Source organism: Argopecten irradians, chromosome 9 (genome assembly GCF_041381155.1).
Source record: "Argopecten irradians isolate NY chromosome 9, Ai_NY, whole genome shotgun sequence".
NCBI lineage: Eukaryota > Metazoa > Mollusca > Bivalvia > Pectinida > Pectinidae > Argopecten > Argopecten irradians.
In genome coordinates this window covers 6,662,215-6,681,647 of record NC_091142.1, presented here as the reverse complement: position 1 = coordinate 6,681,647, position 19,433 = coordinate 6,662,215, and the positions used below count along the sequence as shown (strand labels likewise).

The following is a 19,433-nucleotide window of genomic DNA, read 5'->3' as shown; positions in this document are numbered from 1 at the left end:
AGGGTTGGGGGTAAAAAATTAGGGTCGGTCAGGTAACCCTAAACAGACATTTTTTTGTTTGGCCTTATAACTCTTCAGCTTTATGGTATTGTTTGGACGGTAAAAATTTAATTCAATCTCTCGACACAAACTTTTTAGTATGAAATCTTGGTATACGTAACAAACACAGGGACCTGGCACGATTTTTTTAAACTAACAGTATACATATATATATTATAGTATCAAGGGTATGAACTCGGCGGTCGAGAAAAACGGACCTATTTTTTTAAAACCATGATTATTTTAATAAATGGGTTATATACAACATTGACGGATATCTTACCTTAAAGAGAAATAATTTATCTTTCCATTGAGTGCTTGATGAACAAAATTGGCCGAGTATTGACGAAGTTATGGCTTGATGAATCGAGACATTTACGAAAAATATGCTAGGTAGACATTTCCCTGTCCGGTCGAAATGTCGTCTCGGCTCTAATGGGCACCTCAAAAACCAAGCCAAAACCACAAAATCTACGCTTGTGGTGGTAAACAGTACCCATAACTGTGTTCATCCACAACCTCCTTTGGAGGTGTCATGACCCGTACTTTGTAGAAACTCCATTTAAACATCGTGTAGCTCACTTACTTTAACCGTCACCGCCATGTTCATTTGTTTTTCGGAACGCTTCTCGAGTTTACCTACAAGCACAACATTACATAATTTGCATAATGTAGTCACGATATGTAAAGTCGAGAAGCGTTCCGAGAGAAAAATGAACATGGCGGTGACGGTTAAAGTAAATGAGCTACACGATGTTTAAATGGAGTTTCTACAAAGTACGGGTCATGACACCTCCAAAGGAGATTGTGGATGAACACAGTTATGGGTACTGTTTACCACCACAAGCGTAGATTTTGTGATTTTGGCTTGGTTTTTGAGGTACCCATTAGAGCCGAGACGACATTTCGACCGGACAGGGAAATGTCTACCTAGCATATTTTTCGTAAATTTCCCGATTCATCAAGCCATAACTTCGTCAATACTTGGCCAATTTTGTTCATCAAGCACTCAATGGAAAGATAAATTATTTCTCTTTAAGGTAAGATATCCGTCAATGTTGTATATAACCCATTTATTAAAATAATCATGGTTTTAAAAAAATAGGTCCGTTTTTCTCGACCGCCGAGTTCATACCCTTGATACTATAATATATATATGTATACTATTGGTTAAAAAATTTTCGTGCCAGGTCCCTGTGGTAACAAACACAAGCTTCCTATCAAAAACACTGAGACCCATTCTCATCTATCAGAGTTGCCTCCCTTCATTTTTCTTTGGTTCTGATATTTTATATTTAACTCCCTTGGTTTCACTCTGTATCTGGATTAGAAAGTGAGAAGGATTCGTCACTCAAGGTTTTGGAAGAATACGTCCCAGCACTTTCGTGTTTTTGCACTGACTGTGACGTTGGGTGACGACTGATTTTCCTTTGATATCCGCCGGTGCAACATTTGATGTAGCTTGCGGGTGCCAGGTTTACCGTCTTCGTGAAGCGGGCTGTCATTTCATGAGCTGTCATGTTTTTTTAATAATGAAAATTTAAGATAATTCTTCAAAATCTTGTCCTTAACAAGGACTAGACATTGTGAAAATTATTGAACTTTACACTGGTATCAATAATATCGACAACCTGCGATTGAGCAATTCTTTTTTTATTCCTCGGGTTTGTAGGCATCTCGCGTGGTGTTAAGTTGTGTAGAGACAGTGACAAATCTTTCTCACTTATAAATCCTTGATCGAAGTTACTTTTCTTCGTTTTACTCCATCATTAACAATCTATAAGAGTTACTTCCCTTCATTTCTGAGTGAAACAAAGGGAAGCAACTCTTGATAGATCAGAATGGTTATATTGAGTTAGAAGATCAAGATAACTTTCCTACAACATATTTTCTTTGTATTTATAATTAGAAATAAAAGATTAAAGAAGCAACCCTTCACACAATATAACAATTTTTAATGCTATACAAGTTACTCTAATCAGTTCATAATTCTTAAATCCTACATTCAGATCTTTGGACACACTGATACTTAATGTATGTATCTTAATATTCCTTTTCTATCTAGCTCTTTCTTCTCACTTGGGACAGTAGGACAACATTAGATTTCTTACTTGTACATTATCAGATGAGCAGAACTCGTTATGTAAATTAATCCAACTTAATATGCTACCGTAGTTATTAACACATTATTGAATATATCAAACTTCAATTTTGACATATGATTGTATCATAAAATGTCTATTAATATTGTTTTCTTTGATATCAAGCTTTGCTTATTTCATCCCTGTGAATGCACATTTAGAGTCTTCCAACTGTTGCTGGAACAATCCATTTACTAACTTATAGTAAGATTTCAGGGATGATGGGAAAAGTTGATGAACACATGATAAGAAAACACTTTATCCAATTTATATGAATACAGGCTAGGAAGCACATTGAATATTTCATATAGATAAATTAATCCATTTTGTTGATTGAAGTTTAATTGTGACGAAAATATAGATTCTCTTCTTCTTGAGTTAAAATACACATCTCACCAAAAAGATGATAAAAATATCTAGTACTGTTTTGAAAAAGCACCAATTAATGGCATCCTAATTAATTTGTTAATTAACTTTCATTGTAATTGGTCACTGACCTCATAAAATCTCTATGGTAACCAGCCACAGTGTACTTATATAAACTCAATCACCCCTGTAGACACATTTAGACTCTTCTAAATAAACAAGAGGCCCAGAGGGCCTGTATCGCTCACCTGGTTTGTAATGCCAAGTAATGTTCTGAATACAGGTTCATTGTTTCTTTTCTGAAGGAATGTTAATATTAACCTCTAAGTCCCCTATTGGGCCCCACCCCTCCTGCCCCCAGGGGGTCAGAGCCAAAGTTCTGTTCTCCTTCCCCCAAGGATGTTTATGGCCAAATTTGGTCACAATCCAAGCAAAACTCTAGGACAAGTAGCGATTTATAGGATTTACCTTTATTTCCCCTATTGGGCCACACCCGTCCTGCCCCCGGGGGGCCAGAGCCAAAATTTATACAAGTTCTGTTCCCCTTCCCCCAAGGATGTTTGAGGCCAAATTTGGTTACATTCCATGCAGAAATCTATGACTAGTAGCGATTCAAAGGATTTACCTCTATTTCCTCTATTGGGCCCACCTCTCCTGCCCCCAGTGTGTCAGAGCAAAAATTTATACAAGGTCTGTTCCCCCTTCCACCCAGGGTGTTTGTGGCCAAATTTAGTTACAATCCATGCAGAACTCTATGACAAGTAGCGATTTAAAGGATTTACCTCTATTTCCCCTATTGGGCCCCGCCCCTCCTGCCCCCGGGGGTCAGAGCCAAAATTTATACAAGTTCTGTTCCCCTTCCCCCAAGGATGTTTGTGGCCAAATTTAGTTACATTCTATGCAGAACTCTAGGACAAGTAGCGATTTAAAGGATTTACCTCTATTTCCCCTATTGGGCCCCGCCCCTCCTGCCCCCGGGGGGTTAGAGCCAAAATTTATACAAGTTCTGTTCCCCCTCCCCCAAGGATGCTTGTGGCCAAATTTGGTTACAATCCATGCAGAACTCTATGACTAGTAGCGATTTAAAGGAAATGTTGACGGACGACGGACGACGGACGACGGACGCCGCGCCATGACATAAGCTCACCGGCCCTTCGGGCCAGGTGAGCTAAAAACTAGACCAGTCCATTATGAAATGTCGGGGGTGAATGAGTTCATCCACTTAATAACAGGTCAAAACTACAAAGTCCAAGCAATCTTTCAGATTCACTGAATTCCAAGATCTCTTTAAATAAATTCTACTTTAAAAACAACCCAGTTGAATGTACGTTCATGTATATTTGATATACAAACATTCAATATTTACGTGACAACAGTATGTTACCACTGATGGAACAAGTCCTCACCTTTTCTCTATAGCACAGGGACTTGTAATAATTTTACACAAAGTTCTTTTTCAATGTCTACCCCAAACAAGTGCATTTTGACAAAATTCACGAAATCTAGTCCAATACATCTTTTCCTCCTGATTCACCCTGTTAGCAGCACAAATCATGTTTCATAAATCTTAAAATAAATTTTTCAAGGGCACTATGATATATGGAGGACATTTTTACATGATGAATTATACGATCTTGTCAAAAAAATTAAACATAAAAAGAGAAAGTTGCACAAGTCTTTCATAGTGAATCCATGACAAAGGTTTATCTCTTAAGAGTATTTGTCAATTGTCTATCTCTCCACAGAACTTTGGATCGACAATGTCGTAGATAGAGCGTTCATCCTTTTCGTCCTACTGGAGGGGTGAGAATGGTGTTGGGATTAAGATTCTTGACTGCATGTGGCGAATCAGGGGCACTGAAAATAAGAGCATACATTTTCATTTTAAGATATTTTCACAAAACACAAAGAGCAACACACAAACTTTAGTCATGATTGGTTCGGATTTATTTTGCCTATCAACATATCCTATTCACATATGTTGAACTCATTCATCCCTGAAAATTCACAATGGACTGTTCTAGTTCTTGATTTGGAAGAGTCTAAATGTAACTTCAGGGATGAATGAGTTATATGAAAAGGTTACCATATTTGACCCAATAAGTGCCAATGGCACTTAAAAAATTGATGCAAATACAGGAGCACTTCATAGAAACAAATTTGGACAAGCCTTGATAAAGTTATTCTAGACTACAAATTAAATAAATCAATTCATGAAGTAAGTGAAATTGAAGCCTAAAAAGTGGGAGGGGCGCTAATAGGGATGGGGTTGCTTGAATTGGTAAAAGGTATATAGTCAAACATCTTCATCACCACACTGACCTTCAATAAATTTCAAGGTCATTCATGTTAACAAACTCGGAAAAACTTCACTTGGTAAATACATGTACAATGTACTACAAATCATGGTGTCAGATTAAAAGCCAGGACCAGAAATAATTCTGTTTGTATTCTAGAATGTGTTTTGTTTGTTAACTCACCAGTGTAGGCGACACACTCGTCCCAGCCAGGTTTACTCCAAGCCTGCTCTCTTGTCTCTTTACGTGATTGTAAATCAGTGTAACCTAAAAGATGTCGAAACATTATTAAATTTAATTTTTAATTCTGGTAAAACAGTAATTTTTCAGCTTAAAAATGAAGACAAAGTAAGAGAATTAAAATCATCATTTCTGCCAGTTTTCCAAAAATATGACCCATCATAATTATTATATGCATACTAGTTACCTCTGAATTGAATTGTAGATATTCACATATAAATATACATGTGTAGATCATGCACACTCAGTATCCAGGGGTTACTAATTACGACTATTAAACTTGGATATGAGGATGTACATATATATTTTTATATATCTTCTAATGGAAACAGCTAGATCAGACTGTTATATTGCGTATAAAATTGCATTTTTTTAGAATAAGTTTAAGATCCCCTGTATAAATGTACTTCCAACAAATAAAACAAACACCATTTTAATTATTTTCAATTGGCATGGGAATAATGTAGTTAAAATCACAAAGAAGTATAGTCAGTATTAAATTCAGACAGCATTACATATTTAGCTATATATATTTTTACCCTGATTATATGTGCCATAACTGGGCGAAAATTTTGACATGTTATGTTTTCTTCATCAAACATTTGAAAACCATAATGTTTAATGAATGAAGCTGTGAAATTCATCTAAATGGACAGACAAGCATATATATGATGCCTTTTAAACGTTAGTTACGTACACCACGGTCATTATGCACTGTAAAATTGTGATTTTTATGTCTTATGTATGTTTAAATTGAAACATACATGCATGTATGTTTAAATTGAAACATACATGCAGAAATCACTATAAAATTACTAATAACATTGTATAAATGTGAAATGAAATTGTAGACAAAATGTGGCTGCATACTCCAACCATATATACTCATTTCACTGCACTGTAGATGTAAATACAATAATTTTATATGTACTTGTAAAATTGAAAGCTATGAATTGGAAGTATTCTAATTATCAAAATGTTTGTAATTTTTGGTGGTAATTAACTAGTGCTGTTCCGATTCATCGAGTATCATTGGTTTGACCAATTAATCAAGTTCCATCGGAATTGTCCGACATCATGATATTAAAATGAAAGTGTATAATTAGCCGATCAGTAAAACACGCAAGAAATGTTGTAGAAAACTTGTTGAAATCAATTGCTTGTGTGTGTTTTTGCTCATATCAAGCGTCTAAACGAATTAAAGAGCACATACGAATATGTGGTAATGTAAACGTTCAGAGGAGTATAGTTTTATTTGTGAAAACATAAACAACCTGAGGTGATGGCAATATGTGAAGAAGAAAGGTTTTACGATTTTCCCGGAAAACGGTCGTCAGTGGGACCAAAGAAAACTGTAATCAATTTTAATCGATCATCCATTGGTTACATAAAACTAATAATCGATCATAAAATTGCAACCGATTCCTACCACTATAATTAACATACTAAAAGCTCTTCTTGATTCATGTGTATGGAACATATGGTACATATAACTTTAATTGTCTAAACAAGAGATCCCAGAGGGATCTTGGCGCCCACCAAAGAAAGATCTATGTCTGACAATGGAAAGAGGGATCTTTTCCCTGCTTTTCAAACTTTTTCAAACACATGACATATAAAATTTGGGACAGATCGCTATAGTACTTTCTAAGAAATAGTGGTAACAAACTTCAACAATGAAATCTAAGATGGCGGCGGTTGGCCGTTGTTACAGCCATCTTGTTTACCGATCAGTCCCGAAAGGCATTATGCATCAGTCCTAAAAGGTTACTATGCACAACTAGGGTACAAGGGGAACCTACACATAAAATTTGAGAAAGATCCCTTCAGTACTTTTTGAGAAATAGCGGTAACAAACTTTAACTATCAAAATCCAAGCCATCTTGTTGACCGATCGGTTCCAAAATGCAATATGCACAACTAGGGCCCTAGGGGAACCTACATAAGAAATTTGAGAAAGATCCCTTCAGTACTTTCTGAGAAATAGCGGTAACAAACTTTAACTGTCAAAATCTTGTTGACTGATCGGTCCCAAAATGCAATATGCACAACTAGGGCCCTAGGGGAACCTATATATGAAATTTGAGAAAGATCCCTGCAGTACTTTTTGAGAAATAGCGGTAACAAGAATTGTTAACGGACGGACGGAAGGACGGACGGACGACGGACCACGGACGAAAGGCGATTTGAATAGCCCACCATCTGATGATGGTGGGCTAATAAAAATGAATTAAATATATGATACATGAACTATTACATACCTGGTAATTATGTATTAAATTAGTCTTGTCATAGACTGATACCAACTCACTAAATACCCGGTTGTTGGTTTCGAGATACCAACATGGTGAGAGTCCCACCTTCCACTGGTTATGCTAGTTAGCGTATTTTGATATGATTTTGTGATATCACAATCATCAGAAGGCGGGTCTAATCGACAGTAAATTGTGCTTTTTATTTACTCACATTGTTTTGGTATCTCGGAAAATAAACCCCCACATTGATAGAAGTATTAGTATTATTTAGTCACAATCACTCACAACAATTAATATGACTGGCAGTTTTTTTTAACTTGGAATTCAAAGATCTAGCTGATGTATGTCATTAGGTTATATCTATCATCTGGATTATTATTATGTTATCTTTCACCAAGACATGCATTTGTCTTCACATTGTCTATGACCTACCAGGTACATATACATGCATTTTTTTTAGTTAAACAAACAAAAACAACACATTATAAAACACGTAACTTCAACTTCAAAAACTCTTCATGTAACATATTAAATTAAATATCAATTAACTAATTCACCCCTGAAGACACATTTAGACTCTTCTAAATCAAAGACTAGACCAGTTCATTAGGAAATTTCAGGGTGAATGAGTTAAGATCTATATCTTTAACAGATAATTTTGTCACACACCACTTATCTATCATCAGGATTATCTGGTTTTATTTGTGTTTTACATTCAATTATTCCGTCATATTACAGTTGTCTCCCTTGAGGATAGGTATCCCCTTCATCTTTGCGTATTGCAGAGTTAGCTCCCTTAAGAATAGGTATCAATTGTGACTGCATTATTTATGGGCACAATTCACATAAAGATGTCAAAATCAATACAAACCTGCAAGGGCAGATCACTCTAATATGCAAATACAGAACAAACCAGGGTCATTTCAGGGGATGTGCCAGGTTACATGTATCAGTGACTAAAGGAAGTTGGGAGTATCAGGCATTAGGGAATATGCTATAGTCAGCACTATGCAAAATCTGGATATCAAGCTCAACATTTTGGCAAAGGTAGAGGTCTACATAGAGACACAAAGAAGATCTAATTTTAATTAGATTGGATTAATATCTAATTAATAGTATATTTTTTTGTTAAAAAATATTGTTAAATGCTAGATGAAGTTGCCAATTAACCTCTTAAGAATTTCACAAAACATCACAGCAAAATCTGAAGACTTATACAAATAATATGCCAGAATGATCTAGGGATAATCTGGGCTCAACTTTTAAACTTTAAAATGATGACATTTGTATAATAACAACTGTGCCCAGTATATTGGTAATGATAATAAATAAAGGAAAAGAAACTGTATGTATTGCCAGCTCTTAAATACTAAGGTCCAAAACTAAAAAGATTTCCCAAACAACTGTCTTTTACACCAAAACTTACAGTATTCAACCCAAAAAGCGTCATGGGCGTTTAAAAAAAAATGAAAAAAAAGGTGCTTACTAAGACTTTTGGTTTGTTTATTTTTACGTCCTATTAACAGCCAGGGTCATGTTGCCAGGTTTGTTGTGGAGGAAAGCCGGAGTACCCGAGAAAAACCACCGGCCAGTGGTCAGTACCTGGAACTGCCCCATATAGGATTCGAATCCGCTTCCCAGAGGTGGAGGGCTTGTGGTAATATGTCGGGACATCTTAACCACTCAGCCACCGCGGCCCCCTTACTAAGACAAATTGAATGCAAACCTTTACAGATTTTGTCTTTATTTATGTCCGCGGGCAATTGAAATTGAGGCCTCAAAGGGAAGAGGGGCGCTTGTAGCTAGGGACATGGGCGCTTATTTGGTCAAATACTACACTTTGATAACTTCATTCTTAATTATTATCAAATAAGTCTGTATTTCTGAAATGGGCCCTAGCAATTAATGAAATGTGAAAAAAAAAAAAAAAATACACTTGACTACTTAGTATGAATTTTAAACAGTTAAAACATTTGGAAGCAAATTTTGAAACATGCATATTTCTGAAGTTTTAAGACTTGGTACCATTTCTACACCTCCCCCCCCCCCCCCCACAAAAAAAAAAAAAAAAAAAAAAAAATACTGTATGTCACACATTAGCAGTTTGAGCACCACTGATCATTGTAAGACCACATACCCCATACATGGTGTACAACGTATTGCTCTCCCAAATGTGTGAATAATCCAGCTACCGCCTCGTCATTTGACCTTCGGTTCTCTATCCCACGAGCCCTTTATAATATAACGTTAAACACACATATATTTTCATTACCAACTAACATTATTAGTAAATAAACGCACAACTACAGTTCCCTCACACCAGGCTTCTGAAAAGTAATGCTAACACAGTAAACATATACCGGTATATATATCCTAGACTGTAAGAATGAAATAAATCATTTTGTTAAAACTGCTTTTCAAAAATAACCACTAGGTTTCAACATAATAATATATATATATATTTTTTTTAATAATTTTTTAAATAAAACAACGACACTTTTCCAAGTTTGCAGTTTTATTTATTGATTTTAATTTTTTTTTCGCATTTCAAAACTTATTCATATTTGAATTTTTTACAATATTTTTTCAAAAAAGTTTGTAAGATTCATAATGATGAAACACAGAATATAGAATTTGTTTAAATTAATGATTTTTATCCTTACTAGAATATGTTCAATATATGTTTACCGTGATATTATCTATATGTTGCTGTTGTTACTTGCCAGAGCACGAACGTTATGACTGTAACTCTGGAAGGACAGATAAACACAAGGTCTTCTCTACTGTGGCTCAGAGACAAAAAATGCATTATAAGAAATCTTTTAGACTCCGTTGAAGAACAGCAGATGTACCAAAAATAATATACAGCTTGAAATTTAAATTTAACGTGTAGCATAAAAATCAAACAGTGTTATATACCAGCATAGTGATTAAATTTTGCGGGTGGATCATTTTCCCTATATATGTGTTTCAACTGAAATTCACGAATTCTATAAAATTTTAGAAAAGATTTCAAAACTGCATAGGTAAGAACAATTAAAGTATCAAATAAATTCACAAATTGTAGTAATTAAAAACTGCGAAATTAATCCTCCACAACATGTTTCAAAACCATGAAATATTAACACCGCAAATTTAATTAGCTATCCAGTACAAAACAACAGCAATATAGCGATACAGAAAAGTTTACTGATAGCAAAGTGGTCAACAATTTATCACGATTGGAAATTAAGGAATTTTTTCATCTACGCATGGAGAAAAGTATTACTAGTAAACAAACATTTTGTTTCTGTGAGCCAAAGTATCAGTTTCCCTGCGTTCTGGTACAAAGTATATATTATTAGTGTTATACTTATTTACAACCAACCAAACAAAAGACAGAATTCCAGTGACCATTTATAAAGCTCGGAATAATCAAATCAACAGACAAAAATGTGTTTGCCTTTAGAATTTTGTTTTTCATTTGAAAGAGAACTTTTTTTTTTTTTTTTTTCACTAATGAATTACTTCGAACTTGTCAATATTTTATGTTATATGTTTCATACGAAATGCAGAACAATATATTTATGTCATATTTTGCTTCTTGGTTATATAAAAGAATTAGCCTGAGTGAATTGTCCCTTTAAAACGTTTGACTGAATTAAATAAGTGAAATAAAAAATTCAATAAAATGGTGATTTTTATCATTCTTATATTCTGACGCAATTTGTTCATAGTTAAACAACCCAAAATAATGTGTTGTATTTGCTTCATTGTTGAGTGCCACACGAGAGAAAGCATCACTGAAATTCTGTTGTTAGTAGTAAACTTGGAACAGCAGGTAAAGATGCACCAAAAGCAGAAATTCTACTTTTAATTGATGGAACAAATGTTAGAGAAATTGTAGCGCAGTGTTCAGGTAGAGATGGTAGGTTCAGCACACAGGATTCCGTGAACGCTGTGCTCTGGCAAGGGGAGATAACTCTTAAACTTACCCCAGATGTGCTGAACTGTGTTCAGTTCACCCATTTGTGAAAAAAGTCCGCAGACGGGTTCGTCTGCTCGTGATTTTATGCCACGAGCCCTTCAAAAATGTTTATTAATTGTCAGAATTTTTTAGCAATATAAAAATTTCCTGTAGATTGTTGCTGCATACTACTAGTTATACATATTCAATCATTGGTCAAGACATTAAAAGCTATTTCCACAAGCTACGTGAAGAAAAAATCTATGAAAATGCGTTAGAAATGAAGTCAGAAGCGAAACAGTTTTCACACATTTAGACAAATAAACAAAAGTACCAGAGCTCTATTTTTTCAGTTAAAGCACATATTTGCTTTTCAAGAAGTTAAATTTGAGCTAGCTCTATAAAATCTGTTTTTAGCTTTTCACAGCAGACATATAGCCCCCCAAATCCTTGTGTCAGATAAAGTATATTTATTTAGCCGAAGTATGAAAGCATGGCTTAGATACTAACTGCAGTTAGAAATAAATGACAGCTAATGAGTTCTTGTCGGCAAAATATATATATATATATCACTACTAAAATATAGATGAAATGTATTTCAACGTTAGGAACGTATTGATATCAAAATATCAATTAATATCCAGTAACTCAAAAGTAATAGAATTATCTGACTATTAAAGAATAAACCAGAAAGTTAACGATGATGATATAATCAAATGAATCGCATATAAAGGAAATTTATCAAACTTTTTTTTTCAATCTTATATATCATACGTTTAAATTAAAACTGCAAATATTTTTACATGTAGTTTGCATACTTACCAATTATTTCCCCATTCAATCATAGTACCAGGCTGCAAAATAGAGATAAATTCTGTTTTAAACAACTGAAGCTGTTAAATGATACAGGTGTAAAATATTGCAGTTTATCAGTTGAAACTTATTTGCAGAAAATGTATTTCCCCCCTTATAAGCGCCCCTCCTTTTCTCTGGAGAAGGGAGTTGAAGAAGTAATATATTTGTGAAACAACCCTCCTACTTCCCATGGATTTAACAATGTTTTACAACTGTGTGATTCTTCTGTGTGTTTACAAAAACTTGTGAGTCATTCACAATCATATATAATAATGCATCTCAAAGGAAAGAATGCATCCATGTTTAATGTGACAAATCATTGTGCCATATGAGTATGGAAAGAGTGTTATTTTGCCTACAACTTACATTTTGGTTCCCTAAGTCTTATTCTAATTTTACTGAGCATGTAATGTACTATGAAAATATTAAAGCATGCCAATAATTTTGTAAATGATCTGTAAATTTGTCCATACCTTTAGTGTATAACTTCTCATCTCGTAAATGTTACTGCCGCTCCTGGCAGTGGGCTCTGGCCAGAAGCTGAAGGGAAGCAAGATCTGGTTCTTCCTCGATCGCAGCATTTTGTTTCGTCGCAGACGATAATCAATGAAGTCCTAGACAGGAATATCAGGCAAATTTTTAAATAGAAGATATAAATGATATGTGCGACATACCTTTCTTGAAATTAAAATTAATATTCAATTGGAACAAGCTCATGATACATGTAGGTAGTTATCTTTATTTAAGGTACGTCTACCAATCTTGCTTTTAATATGTGCGCTTCTTCAGAACAATTTTTCATGAAATTTCTTATGCCTGAAGTATTAAAAATGTGGGCCCTAACTTTATGGATGTAGAATTTACCTAACAGTATACAGAATCAAAAGCAATTTAAATATCAGAAGGCTACAAAACATTAAGATTTAAGATTTTTCATCTGATCTTGATTTCATTTAAAAATTTAAATGAAATTCTTTCAGGAAATAGTCAGGAGGGATTGCAGAGGAGTTCTGAGACGAACAAATGTAAAAACAGCAAACAATGTAAAAACAGCAAGCAAATTGTCAGTATATATAAAATTATTTTGTAAACTAGCTCAATGACCCCTGAAATTTCAAATGGATTGGTCTAGTCTTTGATTTAGAAGGTCCTAAATGTGTCGGGGGGGGTGTGAATGGGCTAGAGGATGTATTTCTAAATTGATTCTTAGTCAGGTATATGTACATGATCACACTAATAAGATTCTCAATATTTTGTCACCATGACAGTGCTTTGGTTCACACTTTACTGTCAGGTTCATTGAAACTTTACGATGATCATAATTCATAACCAAATGCAGGAGTTTCATTATCTTTCAGGAGAGGCAGTACAATTACAATTTCAGGGGGTACTTTAATATACTATTTGTAAGCTATCTAATGTAATTTAGCCTAAATCAGGCGGTACCACAGCCAGGTTTAACTGGCGGAAAGAACTGGGTACCGCCTGATAATGAAACCCCTGCAAATGTTTCTTAATTTGCCTATTTTTATTGAATATTTCTGTAGTTTTATAAAGATTAATGTCTAACTTACTTTATCTTTTCTGTAAATTTCTGTTGCATTGTTGAGAACAGGGTACCCTCCTGGATACTGCCAGATATGCACTGCAAGTAGAAAAGAGTACTATCTATCTAAAATTCTCAATATATGAAACCACTTCTTCATAATATAAAATGTATAGGGGAAAATAAATATTATACAATATTTTTTTTTCTTTATTTAAAATATTCATTTATATAACTTACATGATTCTTTAGTGTTGTTGAAGTTATAAATCTGTATAGATTTGTCATTTCCTGCATTTCCCCTATTAAAGCGACTTAAACACAATTTTAGTAGTTTATTCTTAAAATCTATATGTCAACAAGAGATCCCAGAGGGATCTTGGCGCCCACCAAAGAATGATCTATGTCTGACAATGGAAAGAGGGATCTTTTCTCTGCTTTTTAAACTTTTTCAAATACACTACATATAAAATTTGAGACTGATCGCTATAGTACTTTCTAAGAAATAGTGGTAACAAACTTCAACAATGAAATCTAAGATGGCGGCCAGTTGGCCATCTTGTTTACCGATCAGTCCCGAAAGGCATTATGGATCAGTCCTAAAAGGTACTATGCACAAATAGGGTACAAGAGGAACCTACATATAAAATTTGAGAAAGACCCCTTCAGTACTTTCTGAGAAATAGCGGTAACAAACTGTAACAATCAAAATCCAATATGGCCGTCGGTCGGCCATCTTGTTTACCGATTGGTCCCAAATAATAATATGCACAACTAGGGTTCTTGGAGAACTTTCATATGAAATTTGTGAACGATACCTTCAGTACTTTCTGAGTAATAGCGGTAACAAACTTTAACTATCAAAATCCAAGATGGCAACCTGTTGGCCATCTTGTTCACCGATCGGTCCCAAAATGCAATATGCACAACTAGGGTCCTAGGGGAACCTGTATATGAAATTTGAGAAAGATCCCTTCAACACTTTTTGAGAAATAGCGGTAACAAACTTTAACTATCAAAATCCAAGATGGCCGCCTGTCGGCCATCTTGTTGACCGATCGGTCCCAAAATGCAATATGCACAACTAGGGCCCTAGGGGAACCTATATATGAAATTTGAGAAAGATCCCTTCAGTACTTTTTGAGAAATAGCGGTAACAAACTTTAACTATCAAAATCCAAGATGGCCGCCTGTCGGCCATCTTGTTGACCGATCGGTCCCAAAATGCAATATGCACAACTAGGGTCCTAGGGGAACCTACATATGAAATTTGAGAAAGATCCCTTCAGTACTTTCTGAGAAATAGCGGTAACAAGAATTGTTAACGGACGGACGGACAGAAGGACGGACGGACGACGGACCACGGACAAAAGGCGATTTGAATAGCCCACCATCTGATGATTATATGTCAAAAAGTGTAAAAATATGGATTTTTATTCCAAAGCCAGTCAAAAACTCTAGCTGTTTTCCTAGTTTGGAGACACATTTGTTTTAATTGACTCATTAGATTCAAATTTCAGCAAATATGATTATATATGTCGATCTCAAATATAAATTACCAATAATACCAACCTGCCTCGTCCTGATCTCCTATTTCCACTGTAAAGCTACCTATAAGTTTGGCACCTGTTCCTTTGTCATGCATCAACTGTTGAAATGATTGACTGAAAGGCAAATGATCAATATTGGAATATTTTACAGAGAATATTTACATATCATAGTTACTTCATTTTCATCTCAAATAATTGAAAAATATCCAACTATTGACACTATCAATAAATAACATAATTGAAATTGGCAAACAACGATCATCATCAACTTCTTGAATTTGAATTTGAGAGAGCATATAGGAGTTACTATAACTAACATCATATCCATCCCTGGACTATCTCATTGGAAGCAAAGACACCAGGTAATTTGATGTACATCATATAATGGTACACTGTGGTTGACTGCATGGCTTTGAAATAGTCCAGCGTTGGATATAACGTTAGTGATAGTAACCCACGGAGCGTCGAGGATGACATAAATAAAGCTTTACAACTTGTTTATTCATCATTTTAGAATTTGTCTTTGAAAACCAATGTGTACAATATGTTTGATTATGAATAATTTTGTAAATTTTATTTAATTTAATTTTTGACAAGTGCTGCCAAATTTCATTGTAACCAAATGTTGACTTCAGCTTGTCAGCCGAGATAAACATATGGCTAATGCTGGTCAAGGGAAACAAACTAAACAATAATGCATCGGTTCACGACTCTGAGATCCAATGCATTACTGTAAACCGTTCCATTTCTAGCAATGAAGGTCCTTTAGGTATATACAGACAAAAAATTAAGTTCTGCGGGGCGCTCTAGATATTTGTACGAGTAAAGAAAGAAAGACAACCCGGAGAAACATCTGGGGCCCTAGGAGGGAAAAGATATTAAATTTTCCTGGATTATTGATTTTAATAACAGAACTTTTGACTTTAACCATTCTGAAAACTTTTAAGTACTTTTAGATATTTTTTAGTAATGATATGTTTTACTGGAATGATCTTTAGAATAGATTTTTAGCACAAAACAATTACAGATCCTGATGTGACATAAAGTAAGTCTCTACAGATAATTTCTAAAACCAACTTACAACTGCTTGAGGTACTCCTCCATACTCTCAGGTTTTACAGCATGGACTGAAAATACAGTTTTATGGAAATTATTGGCAATTTGACAAAATCTTAGAAGATGCAGACAAATGCATGTTGACAGATACAGAGATACACTGCGGAAAAAGTCAATCAAAATTATTACGACTATGGAAACTTAAGTACACTGATGTAGCTATTTACTATTTGTTATTAGCGACCAGGGCGCTTAAATTATTGTAACAAAGGGAGGGGGGGGGGGGGCTCTTATTAATGAACCGAAATGTAAATTGTGGACGAAAAAAGTCAGTCATATCTTAAATCTTTCTGTATTCCTTGTACATTTATCTGTTACAGTAAACATGTTTGTTATCCTTTGAGATTCATTATTATGTGGTGATTTAAATGTAAAAGGCTCACAAGTTTATGTAATTTATATTATGGGATACAATACTGATGTTAGAGGCATCACATGTTGCAAAACATTATTCAATCCATGGAAAGGGGGAGTTTATACCAATTCAACTCCTGTCCAGGAAAGTGGAGGGGGGCTTATAGGGGGGAGGGCGCTAACTACTGCGAATACAGTATTATAATTTGTTTAAGAGAGAAATTCTAAATTACTGTAACCTATTGAATCGTAGAATCCCAATTTTGAACTTACACTGCATTTCGTAGACAGTTTCCTTGTTGGATAGGAGACTGGAGTGAGACTCCTTGCTGGCAGGTAATGTCCTCACTGGCAGAAAGTTTTTCAGCCATGACTTTGAGTCTGTGTCTGAATCAGTTTGCAATTTGTGTGAGGTACTAAGGCATCTGAAACAATGATTTATGGAAAGTAGTCAAGAATAGGGTTGTTTCCGAAAGAAAAAAAAAACAAAACAAAAAAACAACTAATTAACACAATACTAGCCCTGCAGATAATCTCAATTTAACATATATATATATAGACCTGTATAAAAGATCACAATTGACATCAGATTCACAGGTTTTGAACTTTTGAGTCCAACCCTGGTTGAGATGGAGATTTTTAATAACTGAATCATGAGCTCAATTAATAGAGATTGATCATCACTAAGCTAGTATTAGTTTGTGAAGAAAAAGACGCAAATATTAAAACTGGATTGAAACCTCGCTATCACCAGTTCACAATTTTCCTTAATTTTGAATAATGTCTCTCTTTTTTGGCTATTTTAGGTTATCTCCCCTGGCTGAGAGTAGTATATTGGAGGCTTCCTTGGAGAGAGAACCAGCAAGTCCAGGGTCGTGAGTTTGAGCCTACCTGGCAGCATACTTCTCAGTACTCTTGCCCTGTTATAGTGTTGGGAATTGGTTGTATCGGTTGTCATGTGTTCCGTTTTTGTGCATCACTGTTTACAGTGAATGTCATCTGTTTACCTGTATGTCTATTTATAGTATGTGTCCTTGTGCGTCCAGTAGTTATATAATGTTAAGTTTAATTTTATCTGTAACCTGGTCATTCAGTTGTGTCCAGGTATGTCAGGATCTGACGTGTAAGCATGAGAGTTTACACATGAAAAGGGGTGTGTTTAAGTGTGTATTTAAGTGGTGTGTAAGAGGGGAGTGGCGCTTTAACGAGGTAGACGACGGACAAAATCTACGGGTTTAAGTCGCATGACATTTTGTTGACAAACATTTATCCAGACTACATGTCACCATGCTAGTCAAAGGTATGTTCTTGATAATATATTTATTATATTTAATGTGGATATTTAAATATTTCATAAACACGGTCTAAATATATTGCTGTTCTTACAGTCCATATTGTTGTAAAATATATCTATACAAAGGCTTTTGTATTCACAGAGGTCAATCTTTTAGTTTACCCGGTAATCTGAACGTGTGGCGATGCTCCTGACATAATAAGGGCGAAGCACTTCTAAGGTAACGCATACATGAAAATATTAGAAAAAACACAATCTTCAAAATTCAATCCTACACACTGACAGCTTCAGTTTGCGGCAGTCATTTTTTCATCCACTGTAAAAAATCCCATCAGCGTGAATGCGATGCTTGAAGTCAGCACATTATATATAATCAAGCAATTCAAACGCTTTTAAGATCCAACGAACGTCATCTTCATCCGGCAGAAGCTCAGTGCTGTTGCTCTTTACTTGCAAGCGTTCAAGTGATAGACTACCGTCCAATATAATCACTTGACCAAAAAGGCATATCTGTTACGGAATTTAAAGTTTCTTTCTTCTCTTATATGGTTTTCCTTCTCAAATGGGGGTTTTGGGACGAAGATAGAGTGTGAATATACGAATAAAAAATAAACAGAAAATTCGGCTCCGATATTTCCATAAATTGAACTTTTTAACATTGCATAATGAATGCTTACTGAAACACCTGGCGGCGCCCTTTAAGGCCTTGCCTTCAGTCATATTAAACAGATAGACAGAAGCAGATATTGTTGTTGTTGCTACCATCTACCACAAATATGACATTATCGACTACTAATCGATATGTGTTTACTGGGTAGTGTTTGCAGGCGAAAAATAAGCATCCGAGGATCGATCTGGTATGGTTTGAAATATGGTTACAAATTATTGTAAACACTAGACGATTTACTGTGTTTAAATCCAGTTAATCATTACTAAATATGTGGCCATTGTATTCATAGATGTGCAGTTAACAATTGAATCAATTGAACACATGCAGACTTAAAATATTCCATGATTGACATTGACTGGCCTTGAAAATGAAAGTACAAATGAGTTTGTTGTCGTCTGCAATCATCAAGTTTTAAAACCGGCAATTAGTCATTAAAGACGGATTCACTCCGACTTTTCGGTGCAAAATGATTTTTTTTTCATTTACCTAGTGTTGTGAAATTGACCGAAAGTTAACGCACGGCATGACAATACCGAGTTTCTAGAAAATAACTGTTTTGCTACAGCTCCTGCCATCTTCGTGAACTCCATGTTGCTAGAGCCTCACTTTCAAACCGGAAGCACTTACGGTCAAAACCTAAACAAATTTATTGTAAAAAATGAAATTTCCATATAACTAACTTCAAATTAATTATGTAAAATATATTCAATATTAGCTGGATAATTATGCACAACCATTTATTTTTTTCGTTCTGTCGAAGCAAT

General features: G+C 34.9%; 1 protein-coding gene across 2 annotated transcripts; it reads right to left on the bottom strand.

Annotated features, from left to right (window-relative positions):
* Positions 1 to 1,977: 1,977 nt before the first annotated feature.
* Positions 1,978 to 19,296, bottom strand: LOC138331245 (protein NipSnap-like). Of its 2 annotated transcripts, none has more exons than XM_069278749.1 (10): positions 19,156 to 19,296; positions 16,979 to 17,130; positions 16,317 to 16,362; positions 15,258 to 15,349; positions 13,714 to 13,784; positions 12,613 to 12,753; positions 12,107 to 12,138; positions 11,313 to 11,401; positions 5,027 to 5,110; positions 1,978 to 4,403 (listed from the first exon to the last, which is right to left on the bottom strand). In XM_069278749.1, the coding sequence occupies exons 1-10, from the start codon at positions 19,257 to 19,259 to the stop codon at positions 4,339 to 4,341; spliced, it is 876 nt and encodes a 291-aa protein (XP_069134850.1). In that variant the 5' UTR covers positions 19,260 to 19,296; the 3' UTR covers positions 1,978 to 4,338. The 2 variants fall into 2 exon arrangements, with proteins under 2 accessions (XP_069134850.1, XP_069134849.1); XM_069278748.1 differs by lacking the exon at positions 11,313 to 11,401 and adding an exon at positions 9,476 to 9,570.
* Positions 19,297 to 19,433: the final 137 nt, after the last annotated feature.